We start from the raw sequence: 18585 nt of genomic DNA on the forward strand, positions 1-18585 counted from the left end.
TCTCTTCCAAATTCTGTTCAGAATTATAAATTCTGTGTAATCTGCTTTTATACTTCTAAAGTGCTTAGAAGCCTATTTTGACATCAAACTTAAAAAGAGCCACTGAAATCAGACTGGGCAGTCAGTCCAAGTCCTCTGATAGGGCAGGGAGCATCCCATTCTGCTGCCTAGACAGAATTTTGTCTGACCTTCTGTATATACCCCAATCTGCAGCCATAAACACACTGGTCTCTGTTTGAGGTACCCTTATTACTTTCATGGTGTTCCTCATCCCTCCATATCTCTGAACAGTGGCCTTCCCAGATGTTGGACTTCAATTCCCATAATTCCTAGTCAGCATAGCCAGCGGTCCAGGCTGATGGGAGTTGTAGTCCAACAATATCTGAAGGATGGTCTAATCCAGGTATCCCCAAACTTGGCCCGCCAGCTGTTTTGGGACAACAACTCCCATCATCCCTAGCTAACAGAACCAGTGGTCAGGGATGATGGGAATTGTAATCCCAAAACATCTGGAAGGCCGAGTTTGGGGGTACTAGGTCTAATCCATTGCCTTTTCTCCACTACTCATGTTTGCAGCCTAAGTTGTTGGACTGAGCTGAATAGTCCAGCTGGACTAGTTTTTATGTAGTATGGCAAACTTGCAGGTCAGAATGATTTGGCCAGATACAAATTCCCCTCCTGGACTTGTGGCAGAGTTGCAGCATATTTAGTGGCATCAGTGAAGTAAAATTGCGGAAGAGCATAAAAGGGGTTCTGTTTTAAATTGGCAAGCACTTAAAGCTTGAAGGCTCCACAATCTTTTGCCTGGGGAAGATGTGCATTATAGAAGCGTTTCCCTGAATCCGTATTTGCTTTCCTCTCTAGTTGAGGCATTCACCATGGTGAGTGGGAAGGTATGAATTAAACACTAGAACTTCAGACCCTGAGTAGTTCTACCAAGCAACTGAAAGGTATACAATAGATTGGGATTCAGAGCACCAGGAACCTTTTTCTCTTAAGATGGTTCTTGGCAGCTGATTCTGAAGTTGATATTCAAGTTGGTGGTTTGCAATACCCCTTCACCCCACCCCATATACACACACACTCTCAAGTTCCATGCCTTGCATCTTTGACAGCAGATTGCTGTAGGGTGTCTTGCATAGTTGCATCATGCCTTGGAAAGTAGTGATCAGATTTCTAGAATTGAGTGTCTGTGTTCCAGTCTAATTTTAGGGTGTTTCTTACTTTCTAGTGGATCTCTGAACAAAAGTGTAGTGATTCGTATACAGTTGGAAAAGTTTGTGCAAGTGTGTGGTCCCAATTCAGGTCATCCAGGGTACTAGTGGAACTCATCTCAAGGACTCCCATTAGGAGAACTGGATTTTCCCCAACCTCTTCTCTCCTGTCTGCCCCATATATCTCCCAAATCTGCTCTGGGGGTTAGGAGACACACACACACACACACACACCCCGCAAATAGTGTTGTTGGGGAGGAGAGCAGAGATTGTTCCAACTGTCAAGAAGTGCCACTGTGTGCTTTTTCTACCTGTCATAGGTGTCATAAAGTTTATGTCTTGAAATTCAGATGATCTTAGTCCTACATTAGTTTGGAGTAAATTTTTGTGTGCTTGTTCTCTGTTAAATAAAAATGTACCGTCAATGTTAGTTTTTATTTGCTATCAGTGGTTGAGAAACAACTATGAAACGTTTTTTCTTTTTGTATCTTAAAAGCTGTTTTGAAATGAGTAGAAATAAAGATTATAGCTTGGACTTTCAAAAGCATATTTAGTGGCATTGGCAGATTCTTTACTGTAAATCAATATTCTATCCTAGCTAGAGAATTTTCGATGAAGACACACAATTGCCTAAAATTTCCCCACCATGAAAAGTGCATTTAATTACTTAACCAGTAATTCCCAAGCACTGTGCCAGGGTGTGCTAGTGTACTGTGAGAGCACAGTGATTGTCCCACGTGAAAGAAATGTAATCATTGAAGCCTCTTGTTCTCTCAAAGTACCATCTGCAGAGCAGGCTGCCTACTGTGTGCCCTACTGCTCTGGCCTTGCCACCTCCTGGTCAGTCTCTGTTGGGGACAGAGCATTTGCTTTAAATATCTGTCTCATATGACCGGATTATGTATTCACTTCTGGTGCAAAAAACCCAGTACCTGTGTTCAGAGAAGGCTGCTGGTGATGTTTGCTTGAGTTGCTGCTTTGGGCATATCTCCTTTCATTTAAGAAGTACAGCCTGGTTAACGATTAGCCTGCAGAGAAATGTGGGTTGTGAAGTGATTTCTAGTACTGGAATGAATTATTATTATTATTATTATTATTATTATTATTATTATTTTATTATTATTTTATTTTATTACCCCTCCCATCTCACTGGGTTCCCTCAGCCACTCTGGGCGGCTTCCAACAAAATAGAAAAATACGAGATATTAAACATAAACTTTCCTATACAGGGGTGTCTTCAGATGTCTTCTAAAAGTTGTGTACAGTCATACCTCGGGTTGAATATGCTTCATGTTGAGCGCATTCGAGTTGCGCTCTGCAGCAACCCGGAAGTAACAGAGTGTGTTACTTTCGAGTTTCGCCGCATGCACAGACGCTCAAAATGACGTCATGCGCAGTAGCAGTGAAAAGCGACGCATGCAGGCGTGCCATCGCTAATTGCGTTTGCTTACGGATCCCGTTTGCATCCCGAGGTGCCACTATAGTTTTTTTATCTCCTTGGCATCTGATGGGAGGGTGTTTCGCAGGGTGGATGCCACTACTGAGAAGTGTGCATCTAATTTTTAAATCCGAAAAAAGTTTGCCTCAGCTATCCAAAATTTGGGAAGTAATGCTGTAAAACCATGTGCCATAAGCTGTTTTGAAAGCTGTTAACTCATTGTGTCCGCTTTTCTAGCAAAGGATGGCACAGGAGGTCTTGACTCACTTAAAGGAGCACCCTGATGCATGGACAAGAGTTGATACTATTTTGGAATTCTCTCAGAATATGAACACCAAAGTAAGTATAGGATATCCAATTGATCTTGACCTTTTTTCCACTCAGGCTTTGAGGAAGGTATCCCAATTTTTAGCTTTAGCATTTGTTTAACTTTTTTATTGCTTCTTCAATCCTTTAGTCTGATCCATGAGGTTGTCAGTTACTTTTTCTTATAAAAGGCTTGAAAAATTATAAGTCACTTGGGAATTGTATAAAAACTCTTGTTGAATTATGAACAGATTTGAGTGTTATAAAATCTTATAGCCGTATCATGTCTTTAGATAATGTGTTTGGCTTTCATTTCTGTTAATGAGAGCCATGTGCACTAAACTGAGGGCAAAATACATCCCTCAATATTTTTTTGAAAGACTGGTATTGTCCTGCGCAGTTTAAAGCAGGCTAGGCACCCCAGACACTTCAGTTGAATACAATCTGTAGTTGCTTGCAGTACAGTTAATCAAACCATACCACCAGGATAGTCTGGCTAAAGTAGACATTCTTCAGCCTACTGCAATTATGTTTTTGCTTCAGAAACTTTAAAGGTTTAAATATGAGTTGCCAAACATGTGAAAGTGGTTGTCATATAGTTGGAGAAACTTGTGCATGGCCACATTCATTGAACACACAAAATTTGCCATAACTTGTGTTGAGATAGAAAACAGCTATGCTGATTAGTTCCTTCAGAATTTGGATGACACTTAGGAAAGTCTTAACTTTTTTGGGAAGAAAAAGGCTTTGTAAATTTTAGGGCAAAGTTAAGAACTTCCTCAAAGTACTAAATTTAAGTAACCATGTTTGCCTGTTTGCTTGCCTGGTAAACTTTGCTTTTTATACTCACAGACATTACTAATGTTAAAGTTGATTTTATCAACAGTATTTTTTAAAACTCAAATTTGTCTTGTGAAAAATGAGATGATTAGAGGAACAGAAAGAAAGCAACAGGTAAAGAATTCTTCAATTTACATAAATTGCAAATGATTTGGTGCTAAATTTATGCACTATGACATTTGGCTTTTATGCAGTCATTTTTTTTCTTAAAGCTGTTAACACTACCTGATATTAATCATAATGTTCCATTATGTTGATTGCTTGTAATAGGAAGAAAAGGGGTGTCTTCCTGTGCAACTGACACAGCTAGGCTTTGACGGCAGGCCTCCACAAGGTCTACCCTTTTGATTCCCTTTAACTGAATTCTGTTCATCAATTGCTTTTTTTCCTTGTTTTGGTTTCTTGGGTGGTGGGGTGGGTATGGGTTTTGTACATAGAATAAGTGTCCCATTAAAAATTTCTGCCACAGGGATCATTGTATTAAAATATTTTCCTTAATCTACAATTTCTGTCCCATCTTTTGCCTACATAAATAAAATTTTGAGGCTTACAATATAAATATAACAAAAATGGGAGGGGGGAAAAACTATGTAAAACCTTGGATTGTTTTGTACGCATATTTTTGTAGGTAGTCCTGAGAACTTCTTTTTGCAAGATAATTGCTACAGGAATGTAACACCTATTAATTTTGGAGAGAGAAAAATAGCTGTAATGTTGGCTGCTGGCATAACAATAAGCAGAGAAAACAAACTGGTCATAATGCAACTTGATTATTTTCCCTCCCTTCTATACTAGGTCTGCATTGCATGTTATATGCACACATGTGTTGGTGCATGTGCATGCATGCTACTCATGGAAGAGAGATGTCTCATGTTACATGGAAGCATAGAAAAAAAGATGCAAGCGTCACTGCATCTATCACTGTTTACATGTAGCCTGTAAAGTAGTTCTTAGTGTGGTTACCAGTAGTTTGCTAGGGGAGGAATTATTGTATGAGCTTTGCATAAATAAGGTTCTAGGTCAGTCTCTGGTATCTCCGGCTAACAGGATCCTGGAAAGACCCTTTGCTTGTGTCCTGTGAGAGCCATTGCTAACCACTAGACCATACTGGGTTGGGCTGGTTTAGGTGTGATTTGGTAAAATACATTGTATATTCATTGTGATTATTCTTAAATCTATTGCTTTGTTAGTAAAGTGGGAATAGAATAAGAAGATGCTTCAACGTGAAGATGAGACAGGGAAAATTACAGTTGAAACTGTTGGTGAATGTGTTGACAGACTAGCCAAAATTTCACATGCTCATAATCTTATGTCATCTCCTCTTTTGTACCAAATAGCCTTCTGAACTAGGCAGAATGGAGGAATGTATACCTGCCATTCAGCGTCTCTAGGGCTTGCTGCAGGGTGGGAATGTGGTAATTCTGAACTATAGTAACACCCTTTCTGGCCTTCCATTTGACGTACCTACTTGTGGCATTTAGAAACTCATTTGTTGGCAGATTTAGGGATTTCAGGATCATTTGCTTCACTGATGGGCATCCTCACTATGTTAAAGATAGATATTTTGAGCAAGATTAGTCCCAGAAAGAAGTGGGATGAGCATTAGGCAAGGGGGATATTTGCACAGATTGTGTATCAGTGAGCAACTTTAAAGTGAGTTATTACAGGTGAACTCTTGCCCATAGGGAGTCACCCCATTGCGCAGATGTGGTGCATACACTGCACTGACTGCTGATGAACAGCTTGGGAACCTATTCAGAGCTGCTTCATGAATGCCATCACTGTTCAGTAGAAATGTTTGTTCACTTGAGATTTAGGCCACAATACAAAGAAGTTATGTGCATCGGTGGGTGGGTGGGGGGGGAGAAGAGAACCTCAAGCATTGCCAAAGCTTTGCTTGCTGCTTCTCTGGCACCAGTTCCTACTGCTGAGGAGGCAACCTGCAATTCAGTTTTACAAACTTAGCTCTTTACTTCAGCAATGCGACCTGCTAAAGAAACAGCAAGCAAATATTCAGCTGCAGATGTTCTTTCCCACCTTTTGCATATAACTTCCTTGAATTGCATCTTCAGATTGAAATGTTTCACCGGCTTCTACAAACGGAATATCATTAACTAGGCTAGAAATATCACAGATACATAACTAAATTTACTCCTTTTATGAAGATGTGGCGTTCTAAAATATATAAAATACTAATACCGTAGAAGAGAGTGGGAAGTTAAAATGTAAACAACCATCAACCAACTGGAGAGTACAATGTAGTTTGGGACAGTCTACATTGTGCTATTTATTTAAAATGAGGCTTACATGATCCCTTTGGCTGAAATTCTAATTACCCTACTTTGTATAGACACTAACAGACTTGAAGAACTTTTATTCTCAGCCAAATCTTCACCAGCCATCAACGTTAAAACATAGATTTGCCTTTCAGGTATTGCCTCCTGTCTCCTCAGTGTTGGTTTCTGATTAAAGGGAAAGCTGCATCTCTTTGACCCCTTTTCCTCCTCTTCTCTGTGTTGTTGCTTTTAATGATGACCTTAGTCTGATACAACTTTTCATAGAGGTCTATTGGACATATTTACGTTGAGATAAATGGAATAAAATGGGTTGAAGAGCTTTTCTCATTTCCTATAAATGTATCCATTTGAACCATGCCTTTGGGAGGCTTATCTGGGTGGTAAAACAACTTTAGAAGTGTATCTAGAAATGGTGAACTTTTGACTGAGCACAAAAGTTAAACAATAGATATAGCTGCTATAGGGGAGAGACTACTGTATCTTTTTTTAAAAAAAAACCAACAACAACCTATGAGCTGTCTTGCTGTTCCTTAAGTACACACCAGTGAAGTGCAGAAAATACATCCTTCAGAAAGTGTTAGTAGATGTAATGTTAAGCCCTGGTCTTAACAGCTCAAGTGCCAGGAAGCCCATGCTCATCCAAGTTGCTAAACTTGGTTGTGTGCTTGAACTTGAGAGCAGTCATTTAGGCTATTCATTTTTATGTGGCTGCCATTTTTCCCCTTACAGATAAGTCATTTGGCTTTGCAAAACATTTTTTTTGTTTCCCTTTCTAATGTAACCATGATCAAAAGCAGCAGGACTTTAGAATATAAGAGGGTAAAATAAGGAAAATGCATGGGAAAAGCTCAATAAATGGGTGAATAGACTTGTTTTTAACAGACTTAATCTTAGATGTTAAGTGTGAATGATGTCAGCTTGAATGAGAATCCTGAAAGCTATTGTTAAATCATCCAGCATACTCACATGTTTCACTTCTCCAATTTTCAGTATTATGGCCTGCAGATCTTGGAAAACGTGATAAAAACAAGATGGAAGATTCTTCCAAGAACCCAGTGTGAAGGTAGATATGAGTGACTTCTTTGTACAGTTTAGACTCACTGATGCTCGTATGGTATGTTTTTGGATATTGCACTGGGGTAGTGCCTAATAGATCAGGTATTGGACCTTGTGTCAGTGTATGATAATGAAGTCATGTAGATTTTTTAAAATACTGTGGGATGAATGGAGACGCAAATTTTAACATGTCCTGATTTCCAAACGTGGCCACTGATTAAACTTCAAATGACTGTCCTGGTGCAATATAACTACCCTCCTCTCACTTTCCCCCTCTCCCCCCTCATTTTTTAGCTGCTTATTTCATTGTCAGGCAAGCTCCTTATCAACACTTACAACATCTATGTTTGGCCAGTGAATTATAATGCATAGCTGGTTGATTTCTCCCCAATCCTGGCACTGCTGTTTTGAGCAAACAGCATTGTTTTCACCAAAGCAGAGTAGGTTTAGACAGCTGTTTCATACTGGCAAGGGAATTTCCAATGCTTGACAAAAGTACTGATGTATAAAAACCTTAATAAAAAGGAGTTACATGTTTTGACAACACACAGATCCAAGCTAAGGGCCACTTCTGAGCCATGCATAGCTGCTTCCAGATGGAACACATTTTGTTGGGCCAGTAATTCCTCCTTCAGATACAAGGAAGAATGGAACTATTGGAGAATTAAATTGTCTTGTGAAGGATGAGGAGGGTGCACTCTTGTAAGAGTGCTGATGGAGTTTGTATTTGCAGCTCGTAGGAATGAGAGGTGGCGCTAAATGGAACTGATTGCAGTTCCATTCCAAGAACTGCTTGTCTAGTGCTAAGCATAGTTAGCAATCTTGCACACTGTCAACTTTTGGCACTTGGTCTGGTTGCTTGCTTTAATTGAAGCTGGGACTGGCAGAAGTGGCAACATCAAAGTATGTGATACTGACTCTGGAAAGCTGGTATACGAGCTGTCAGGGTGAGCATCGATTTATGTGATGTCATGATTCATAATAGCTGAGCTTCAGCTGTACATTAAGCAGACCAGAGTAGAGTCAATGTGTAGAATAGGGCTCAAAAAGGTGGTTGCTGCAAATTGGAGTGCATTACTTGAAATTTTGGTGTGGCTTTTTAACCTGGTTTTAAAACCAGTAAATGACAAGTATGTTTTAAATGTCTTTCAGTTTTGGATGAAGATTACATCACAGTCTCTCTTTAGTTTCTTCTTGAGCTGAGTTAGGAATTAAATGGACTGTGTAATCTTAAGTAGTCCCCCCGCAGCTGCTGCTTTGGCTGATGGATGGAGCCTGGTTGGTTAGACCATCTTCCAGCCTGTTATGGAAGACTCCCCTATGCTCTGGAGCTGATATTTGGGGGGATGTTGACACTGCAGAAGGAAGGGGTACTTTGCAAATATTTGCCTTGCAGCTTCTTCCATTAGCAAACACATTCACTTGATTCCCAGCCTTTTCTTTAGTGCTGACGTACCAACTGGATTATGCCCACAGCTTTTGCATACAGAAAGCACTATACATAATAGAAAAGTCTCAATGAAAGAGATCACTAATACTCCAAATTCATGAGTAAGAATTGTGCCTAAAAAAATTACTTGCCAAAACCTACCTAGCAAGTCCATTTTTAGGCTAGTTTCTGAATCCAGAACCAAGTATAGCAGTATTTACTATACCACTCATTCAACTGATGAATTTGTACTGATAGGTTTTGGTGCTGTTTTATTGCATCTTTGATTAATGTATGGTATTTGTGTTTTTCTGATTTTATGTTATGCTTTAAAGAAAATTGTAATTTACATTGGGGAAGGGAAGGGTGTACAGACAACTCCCCTTTTATGCAGGGGTTACATTCTGATGCACCACACGTTTCTGCAGGACGTGTGTAAGCTCCCATCCCCTTGTGGTGGTGAAAACAGTGCATGTGTCAGCATTTGCATACATGCTGATTGTATGCAAATGGAGAGGTACTTCTAAGAGTTCAGTGTACTTCTAAGAGTTTTAGGGTCTAAATTCACATTTGACCATAAAGCTCACTGGGTGACCTTGGGCCAGCCCCCAACACAGTCTAACCTCCTTCACAGGATTGTTGTGAAAATACTGTGGCGAGGGCAAGAACCTGTATACCTCCCAAAGTTGTTTGGGGGAGGAGATGGGATATAAATGTAAAAATAATTAAGGTGGGATCGTGAGAGATCAGGAATTGATGAACATGAGAGTTGAGTCTTAGGCCTGCAAGCAAACGATGGGGCCTAGAAACCAAGCACATGCTTAGTCTTACTATGCACTCTTGACTTCTAGACAGGTGTTTCTAGGTTATTATTACTGTTATTTATTAAACTTATATGCCACCCTTCATCCAAAGATCACCGGGTGATTTACAACATAAAAATACAAAATGGAAGCACAAAATATGTAACTTAATAACAAAAAAAGCTTCTTTAAAAATAAAGCAGAATTGTGAACTCAACCAACCAGAGACTCATACCTCCTTCCCAAAGTCTGATGCCTCACTTACCTTCCCTGCTTTGAGAAGGCTCAACACCCAGTGCTTGCATAGCCCTAAATTCGCCACTGTACCTTGGCAATGTCCAAGAATACAGAATGTCATAAAGTCTGCTGAAAAGCTTTTGTGGCTAGAGCCTACTGGATATCATGAAGTAGGCTGTGTAAACCAGGGGTCCTCCTGGGTCCTAGATTCGACCTGCCTCGCCATTGAAGAACCCGCCGCAAAGCCGAGACTCCCGGCGATGGCGACGGGAGGAAGAGGCCGAGTGGCTCTGGCTATCAAACGCCGCACCTGGTTTACCTCAGCGGAAGCGCCGTCTGGGCAGTCAAGCTGGCTTCCGATGACAATGGCACTGCTGCCACCATGCAGCCCTGTGCCACAACTGGCAGCTCCAGCAAGAAGGAAAAGTGCAGGTCTGGGCGGCACCACTCGCCTCCTTCACACGCCCCACCACTCCTTGTTTCGGGTAGAGGGCCGGGCCACCTTTGCTTGCTTACTTATCCCGATATCATTAATAATATTAGTATTGTATTGTGAAACCGGAAGCTGAGTGTGCGGAGTTAGGTGGTGGAAGGGGGAAAAAATCCTCTTCCCTCCTTTCCCACCAGCCTTTCTCCTCTTGTTCTCCCTCCAAGTCAGGCCATTGGGAAAATAGTAGTAATAATAATAATAATCTTCCTCCCATTGCTGCCGCTGCCCTGGTGCTCCTGTGGACCAGAGAGCGGAGCGGACAAGCTCGCTCTGCTTGCCCGCTTCACAAGAAGCAATGGCAGCGACAGCTTTTTCTCTAGGCGAGAATGCCCGTTTCATGCCGCCGCCAGCCCTTCGGCAAATGAGGCAAGCAGCAAACCAAGAAAGCAGCTGGGGTGGGTGGGTGGGAGAGGAGGACTAGTCGCCCCCCTCGCCCCTTCTTGCAGCTCCCCCCACCGGTGCCACTTCTCCGGAGCCACCATCCCTCCTTCGCCTCAGCCGTTCTCATATTGAACTTGCCAACATTTTCTCCTTGGGGCGATTGTGGGTCTGTGTGTGTGTGGTTTGGGGGGCGGGAGGATGAGCAGTGTGGTGGTGGGTGAGCTTGTCTGTTGAGCCTTCCCCACCCCACTTTAATGCACACTATTTTATTTTATTATTTTGTTTTATTACGGCTGCCCTTCCCCAACCGCATTCTTCCTAGTGTGCATAGGAATTCGTTCACCCTCCCCCCCCAAAAAAATATAGTCTGGCCCCCCTCAAAGTCTGAGGGACAGTGGACAGGCCCCCTGCTCAAAAAGTTTGCTGGCCCCTGATATAGACCACCTGAGTTTATATATGTCTTGTAGGTGCCCCAATACTCTTTGTTGTTTTTGCAATGACCACCAGTTCAGAAATTATTAAAATTTGCTAGAATCACTTCCTAGACTATCTCCTTATGTATGTACCCTACATATTTCTGTCATGCTACCTAGGAATGTTCTTCCTGAAAAAGCACTCACTGTTCCAGGCTTACTATAATCTGCTGTTAACACTTGCATTACCTCAACACTGTTGGTGTAAAAGTAGATTCCCCCCATGACCACCCCTTTAGATCAAATGGAATCATATATGGGCTAGGCAGATCTTAAGCAAAAATATTTTAATGGGCTGGATGCCTTCATCCAGTTGCTGTCCTGGTCTGCTTTGAGTGAAAGGACAGGATATAAATGTAATAATATATAAATAAAATTTTAGTAATTATATGAGCATTAAATTCCTGATAAGACCTGGATTTTCCCCCCATTACTGCCCATCTCTTCCCAGAAGTGCCATAATGTCAGAAAGTGCTACTTCAAGATTTTACTGCAATTGGTAAGATCATTGGTCAGAATCATCAGATATGTATGTATTGGAGGCTCTACATTTGTACTACACAACTGCCAAATTTGGTACAGGTCACTCACATTTTATGCAGGGGTTATGTTCTGGAGATGGCACATATGCATAAAAACATGTATACTCAAGCCACCCCTTATAAGCACCCACTTGCAAGTATTCTGACATTCCAGAACTGGCACAGTGTGTAAATAGCACACACATACAGCAGAGAGCTTTTAAGCTCTCAGACTTGCTTACCAGGCCCTGGGAGTGTCACAAAATCTTGCAGGGCTGTCCAAGATCTTGCAAGAAGCCTCCCAAAGCCTGGTGAGCAAGTTTTAAGAGCTTAAAATCTCCTTCCGTGCTGGGAAACACTGCGCAAAAGAGTTTTTAAGCTCTCCGCTTCCCATACATTTAATTTGTGTGATTTCAACCAAGCAGCCGTCAGTTGTGGAAAGATGAAGTTGCACAAGTTAAATGTGCATAAGTTGCAAGTTACCTTATGCTAGGCACATAATCTATCATTCTGAGGTTGCTTCATTTCACTTAAAAGTGTGTCCTGAAGACACCAGGGAGGCATGATGACAAAAGGGAAGAGATGGATATGACAGCAATCTGATGTTGTTAAATTGATAAAGATTAATAGCATATTCAGTGGTGGTGATTGTTCACAGAAGACTCTTTTGATCCAGCAGAGGTTTCCATGAGGGCAATGTCCACCAATTCACCCTCTGCCACCCTCCACACTGTTCCTGAGGGTCTCTCAGCTCTGGAGCAGATAAGAGGGGCTACAGTGCAAAGGGAGAACTGATGGAAATTGTCTTCCCTTTACCCTTATATTGACTGAAGCCTCCACTGGATCAAAGAACCAGGACAGAATTGGCTACAACAAAGAAATGGGTGTAGGGTAGTGGCTGAACATAGTTTCAGGCAGGCAGGCAAGGCAGACCATTGGAGTATGCTGTGCAAGAGATGCTGCAGCTCATTTATTTTTCTGAATTACAATTGGAGACAAGTTCCATTCTTGCACTCAGAAGTTTACTTGGACAATCTTCAAGAGGAAAACCCCCCCCCTCCATGCTGCTTTTCTGTATGAATTCGTGTTCTGCGCATGCCACCCCTTAAGGTCAGGGTTTTCAAAATTTTTGCCTGCTTCTGGAGTGATTGAATCATTCAGTCACATTCATATATGATCTAGAGATGCAGACCAGAATTACCCACCCACAGTGGAGGATGATTGGAGACATGGCTAGAACATGAATCATTTGGACACAGCAAGGAACCATCTATGTGGGTGCTTAGATTTCACAGGAGCCTTTTAATTAAGAGCAATGTGCAGGTTGGGTGTTACCATCTCCATAGGTTATATACAGTGGATGCTCAGGTTGCAAACGTGATCTGTGCGGGAGGCATGTTCGCAACCCGTTGCACATGCGCAGGTTGCAATTTGGCACTTATGCGCAAAGCACAGTTTAGCGGTTCTGCACATGCGCGAGCGCCGAAACCCGGAAGTAACCCATTCCAGTACTTCCGGGTTTCGGCCTATCCGTAACCTAAAACGCGCAACCTGAAGCGTCTGTAACCTGAGGTGTGATTGTAATTCAGGTTTGTAGCTCACGGCACACAAACCCTTGTTTCATGATAACTGTTTATGAATGCACAACAGTTATTTTAAATTCAGTGCCATAAGCACATTGGTCTTCCTTAGCACAATACATTCTAATGGCCTTTTGCAAAGGAGCTTGTCCTCCCTGCAATGCTCAAGCAGCAACATACCTAATTGCGAGGCAGCAACTATGCTTCTTATGATAACTATTCTAATGGCAACTGAAGTCCAGCTTTCATACCTGAAATCTCTAGTTCCTTATTACTGCAGCCTCCCTATAAACATGAATGGTAGTTTGACAAGTGTGCGGTCATGGTGATGTTTACGTGAAATGTGGCAGAATCTAAAAAATGGCATAGGATCCTGCAAACATGCTTTTATTCTTTAAATAGCTAGTTTCTGGTTCTCATGCTTAAATGCAGACATGCTGTGGCAGTTAACAGTTGCCATTGCATATGGTGCAAGCAGTGTTAGAAATTCAGATATATGAGCTATTTGCCAAAATGCGCCTTAAACCTAGGTTATGGTCACCATAGCAGAATGCCTAGTTGCTTTTTAAAAAATACGATTTTTTTCATTTTACCTGTGAGTTGAGCGGGATGTCATTTTCACTTGCGCAGCAGCGGCAACAATTTTATTTGAGTCGCACAGGGTCCTGTTTTGACTCACAGTGGCAGTTTTACTCTTGAGTCTCAGCCGCCCTTAGTGATGTTAAATTCTCGAGAATAATCTTTTGGGGAATATTCATGATTAATTAGAATATTCAAGAATTTTCTTTTAAAATAGAATATTCATTTTAATGCATTGAAAATTATATAATTAGTTAATATACATGTTTCTTCATAGGTAAACCTGTTCATATGGCAAACAAAAACTGTACAGATACTTTTGTACAATGGGGCAATGCAGCGAATTCACATTCTTTGATGTTTTTGCACCAAACTTGAAATTGAAAATTCAGTGTGAATGACTCAGGTTAATCACTAAGCCTGCCACTAACTATATTTACCATATAACTGATAAATTGTCACAAGAAAGAAATGTATGTGAAAAATAGGCTTTAAGTAACAAGTCTCAAATGTTTATAAATTTATATTGATTCTTCAAACATCTTAAGAGGATAAGTCACCATCTTCGTCTCCACTGGTTGCAGAGCTTTCAGTTCCACACTGATCATCTGCGAGATCATAGAACGAAGTTGATGGTTGTGTAAAATTCAATGAGCTTGTTAGAAGCTGTGCTTTCTTCTCTTCTAGGAGTTTTAAGTTATGAGCTACATATGTAAGCTTTTCTGCTCTGTCTTCTGCTGAATGAATAAGTTCATAAGTACTGAAGTTCTGTTGCAGCTGTCGTTGGTGGCATATTTAAAATGTCCACAGCCATTCTGCTAAGCTTTGAACCAAAGCATGTTCCCTTCCACCAATCCACTGCATCCACTTTTTCAACCGACTTCAATATATATGACTTGCTAAAAAAAACTTCCTTAGCACGATATGCTGCCAGCTCTGCCAAAATATCTTCTGCATCATTTGGTGCACTTACTGATATTTTGAGATCACTGAACTCGGTATCTTGAATTTGTTCATCTCTTGGTAAATGAACGCCATTATATTTGGGATCAAGGATATTTGCAGCAAAGTGAATTATGCTGTTACACATAATTCTATATGCCTAGGTACTTTAAGTGTATAAAGCATTAAAACTACTTTCTGTAAGAAACTAAACAAAAAAACGCACTGTATGGCCAAGGGTATAGAATTACTAAGAATAAGGTCACACCAAAATAGAAAAAAGGCTATTACATATAGTTGAAATACATATGAATTCAAATGTTCGTCAAATTAAATGAATAGCTTTTTAAAAAACAAAGTTTTCTGTAGCTCACATTTCAGAACCGCCAATGGTGAATGACACAATGCCCAGCAATGGAACAGGATAAAAAAAAAAAAAATCATTATTCATTAGTTACACTGGCAATATCAAAGCCTGTCTTACTATTTACTAGGTTTTTTAAATGTGGGTTGTAAAACTGGTTATCACATCAGAATTAACAGTTTGTGGAGAATATTCTCCGGAGAATACACTACTCGCCTTATTACGCAACCATACAACTCTTGGTTGCAATTAAGCCATGCCAAGTTGCAAAATGCAACTGGTGCCTGAGAGTATTTCATACACTGGGTGCATGGTGTCAGTGCAAGTCTCTTACCGCTTACTTGCTTCTGCATTGGAATGCTTGCCCCCTGCCCACCAATCAAAACCAATTGCGGGTCTTTGTCCACTCCATGTCTTCCTCTTCCCAACAGCAAAAGGAGACAGTAGATGAATTACTGGTTTGATACCGCGGAATTTGTAGTGAAGCAAGATTAGTTCAAGTATGGTATTTTTTGTATTTTGCTTATAGTCCTTTACCTAATGCCAAGATAGATTGTTAATTTTAAATCGGGCAACAACAGTACAGTGGTACCTCGGGTTACATACGCTTCAGGTTACACACTCCACTAAGCCAGAAAGAGGGCTTCAGGTTAAGAACTTTGCTTCAGGATAAGAACAGAAATTGGGGTCTGGCGGCACGGCGGTAGCAGGAGGCCCATTAGCTAAAGTGGTGCTTCAGGTTAAGAACAGTTTCAGGTTAAGTACAGACCTCCGGAATGTATTAAGTACTTAACCCAAGGTACCACTGTACTGTATTATCTTTTATTTTAAATCAAAACAAACTATCCTCATCAAATAACCTTTTCAGGTCAGATTTGAAAAACACATAACAGAGAAACTCAAAAGGAAAAGGGGGCTGTGAAACATGTTCCCATTACAGAGGGCATGATAAAAGAACTAACTGCATTGCACTAGTCTTCACAGTGAATATGGGTAGTATCCAAGGTCCCCCAGCCCTCTGGAGCATATTTTGAGGGTGCATAAAGGCCTGGAGAGAATTGTAGGGGGGAAATTTTTGTTGCACAAGCAGACATTTATTGCATGAGTGAAATGGCAGCAGTGGATACAAGTGAGTGCAAAAGAGAAGAGCAAAATATTTTGGATTGTATGCTGGAAGAAAGACGCCATGACAGCTGTCACTCTGAAAATAAATACTATTAGTTATTTTAAGTGTGAATTTCTGCAAATTGAGGAAGGTTTTGCTCCATAGTGACATTCTTTTGAGTAAGCCCCACCCTGTGAGGAAAGGATGGGCTTATTTAGACTTGCATGTAATGCCAAGAATCAGAAGCAGTAGTTGGTAGTTGGAACAGCGAAGGACTGGAGAAAGCTTTGTATACAGCTTTGCCCTTTCTAACAACTCTTGGCTTTTTTTCTTCATTCTATGCAAATTTTAAATAACTTGTGTAAGATTCAGCGAAAATAAGCACGTAGTAGGGTTATGGCAGAAGGTGATCCCCCACCCCCGCCTCTTCTGAAGGTCAGGGGAACCTGCTGAAAGGGAGATCCCAAGACTGTCTTGGCTGCATGGAATGTCAAGTGTTGTGTGTATTGATCTGTTGCTTTTCGTGGTACAGTATGTTGCATTGCTGCCCATTCAGAAGGCTCCGTGGAGCCATCCTTTGGTACAGTTTTTTAAATAAATCCAAAAGCATTGCTTAACTGCAATCCCAGAATTCTTTCTGGGCAACCATGATGGTTAAATTGGTGTTAAACTAATAAACTGAATAGTTCCCCCATCACCCCTTTCTCCCACTCCCTGAATGCAAGGTATATCAGAAGACGTTCAACCTGTATATCCGGGGGGGGGGGGTGTGGCTTCTCCTCAGGTTTCCATGTATTACAGGCAGCTAATAGCCATGTTCTTTCATCATAATATATGAAATAAAATCTGACCAGCCAGTATGATAATTGTCTATTGCAAAAAAAATTCTCCTTGCTCTCAGTTCATGGGTTAATTTTCTCTATCGGGGCAGGATGACATGTTTGAGATACCCATTCCAAAATTAAGTTGACAAATAAAGAAGTTACTAGTCTAAAGTGTTTTCTTTCACTGGAACTGAAATTGATTTGATGAGAGCAGTTTGACCATAGTTTACCCAATGAACTTTACATCTGTTTGTAAGCCAACAACAAGCCACAGTCCAGGTTGTGGCTTATTCGCCATTAACTACAGTTAAGCCCAAGGGCAGGTTTCACACATAAAGCTAAGTGGTGGTTTAATAACCACTGTTTAATAAACCATGTCTTAGGATTGCATGAGAGAAGCAGGACAGTATTCCTAGTGCAGGGGTCGGCAAGGCTTACCGGGCATGGGCCGGATCACTCCCATGGAGATCCTCCGTGGGCCAGATCGGCACAGCATGATGCAGGAAATCTCATCTGCGCATGTCTGCAGCACCAGAAATCGCGTCTGCGCATGCCCAGATGCCGAAAATCACATCTGCGCAGAAGCGTTTTCGGCGTCTGGGTATGCGCAGATACGGTTTCTGGAGCCGCAGAAGAGAATCCCCATGCTGTGCTACACCAGTTTAGCACAGCACACAGGGACTTGCCGAGAGGGCGGCTCGGTTCGGGGTGGCTCATGGGCCGGTTAAGCGACCCTCATGGGCTGCTTCCGGCCCATGGGCCTTAGGTTGCTGACTTCTGTCCTGGTGTATAATATTGGCACCTTCTCCCCACCCCAATCCCTTTCCCTAATGGTCCCTAGCACAGAAATCACCTTTTTCACAGCTGCTGCACACTGGGTCAACATTTCATTGTGCCATCCGCCATGACCTCAAGAGCATTCTTCATTAGTCGCTGTGAGTTTGGGCCCCTTCAGTATGTGTGCATTTAAGATATTTGCGCCAATGTGTATCTCTTTACACTGAACTGCATTTGTCATTCTCTCAATTTGGATATGGCTTTTTAGAGTCCTATAGGGATTCACCATCATAAAAAAATTGAAGCAATCCACAATCTTGGCTACTTCGCTTAACCCTCAAGTCCACAAAATTCAGGAACTTAAGAAAAGGCATCAATCCTAATGCAGATCTTGGAGGGGCTTCATTCCTTCGCTCTCTAAACTGGGATGATTGTTTAATTATTCCCATTCCTGTTCTTTAATCAATTATCAATCCATAGGATCTGTTCTCTTATCCCATTACTGCTTAATGCAGGCATAGGCAAACTCAGCCCTCCAGGTGTTTTTGGGACAACAACTCCCATCTTCCCTGACCACTTGTCCTATTAGCGAGGGATGATGGGAGTTGTAGTCCCAAAACATCTGCAGGGCCGAGTTTGCCTATTCCTGGCTTTAATGTATTCAGGCAGCTTTACTCAGGGACACTGTATACTTGGGGCTTTTAATAATTCCTTGATGCATCCTGTTTTATCAGTGATTTGTTGTTTGATAGTTTACAAACTTTAAAAAAATATTTTGTAGGTATCAAAAAATACGTTGTTGGCTTAATTATCAAGACTTCATCCGATCCATCATGTGTTGAAGTAAGTGAGATTTCTCTAGGGGACTGGAAAGTGGGCTCCTTTCTGATGAAGTGAAACCCGGCCCTAACTCTTTTTTTCTTTGCTTC

General features: G+C 41.3%; 1 protein-coding gene across 3 annotated transcripts in view; it reads left to right on the forward strand.

Annotated features, from left to right (window-relative positions):
* The window catches only part of XPO1 (exportin 1), a 38880-nt gene that overhangs the window by 5205 nt on the left and 15090 nt on the right, over positions 1–18585 (forward strand). For 2 of the 3 annotated variants that reach the window (XM_081903783.1, XM_081903784.1), the window contains exons 3-5: positions 2890–2991; positions 7086–7158; positions 18438–18499. In XM_081903783.1, the coding sequence (XP_081759909.1) occupies positions 2890–2991; positions 7086–7158; positions 18438–18499 (237 nt within the window). Of the gene's footprint in view, positions 1–2889; positions 2992–4068; positions 4133–7085; positions 7159–18437; positions 18500–18585 lie in introns of those variants that run through there. The other variant, XM_081903785.1, reaches the window with a different exon arrangement.

The sequence above is a fragment of the Podarcis melisellensis genome, assembly GCF_964234715.1.
Source record: "Podarcis melisellensis genome assembly, chromosome: 3".
In the NCBI taxonomy this organism is placed as follows: domain Eukaryota; kingdom Metazoa; phylum Chordata; class Lepidosauria; order Squamata; family Lacertidae; genus Podarcis; species Podarcis melisellensis.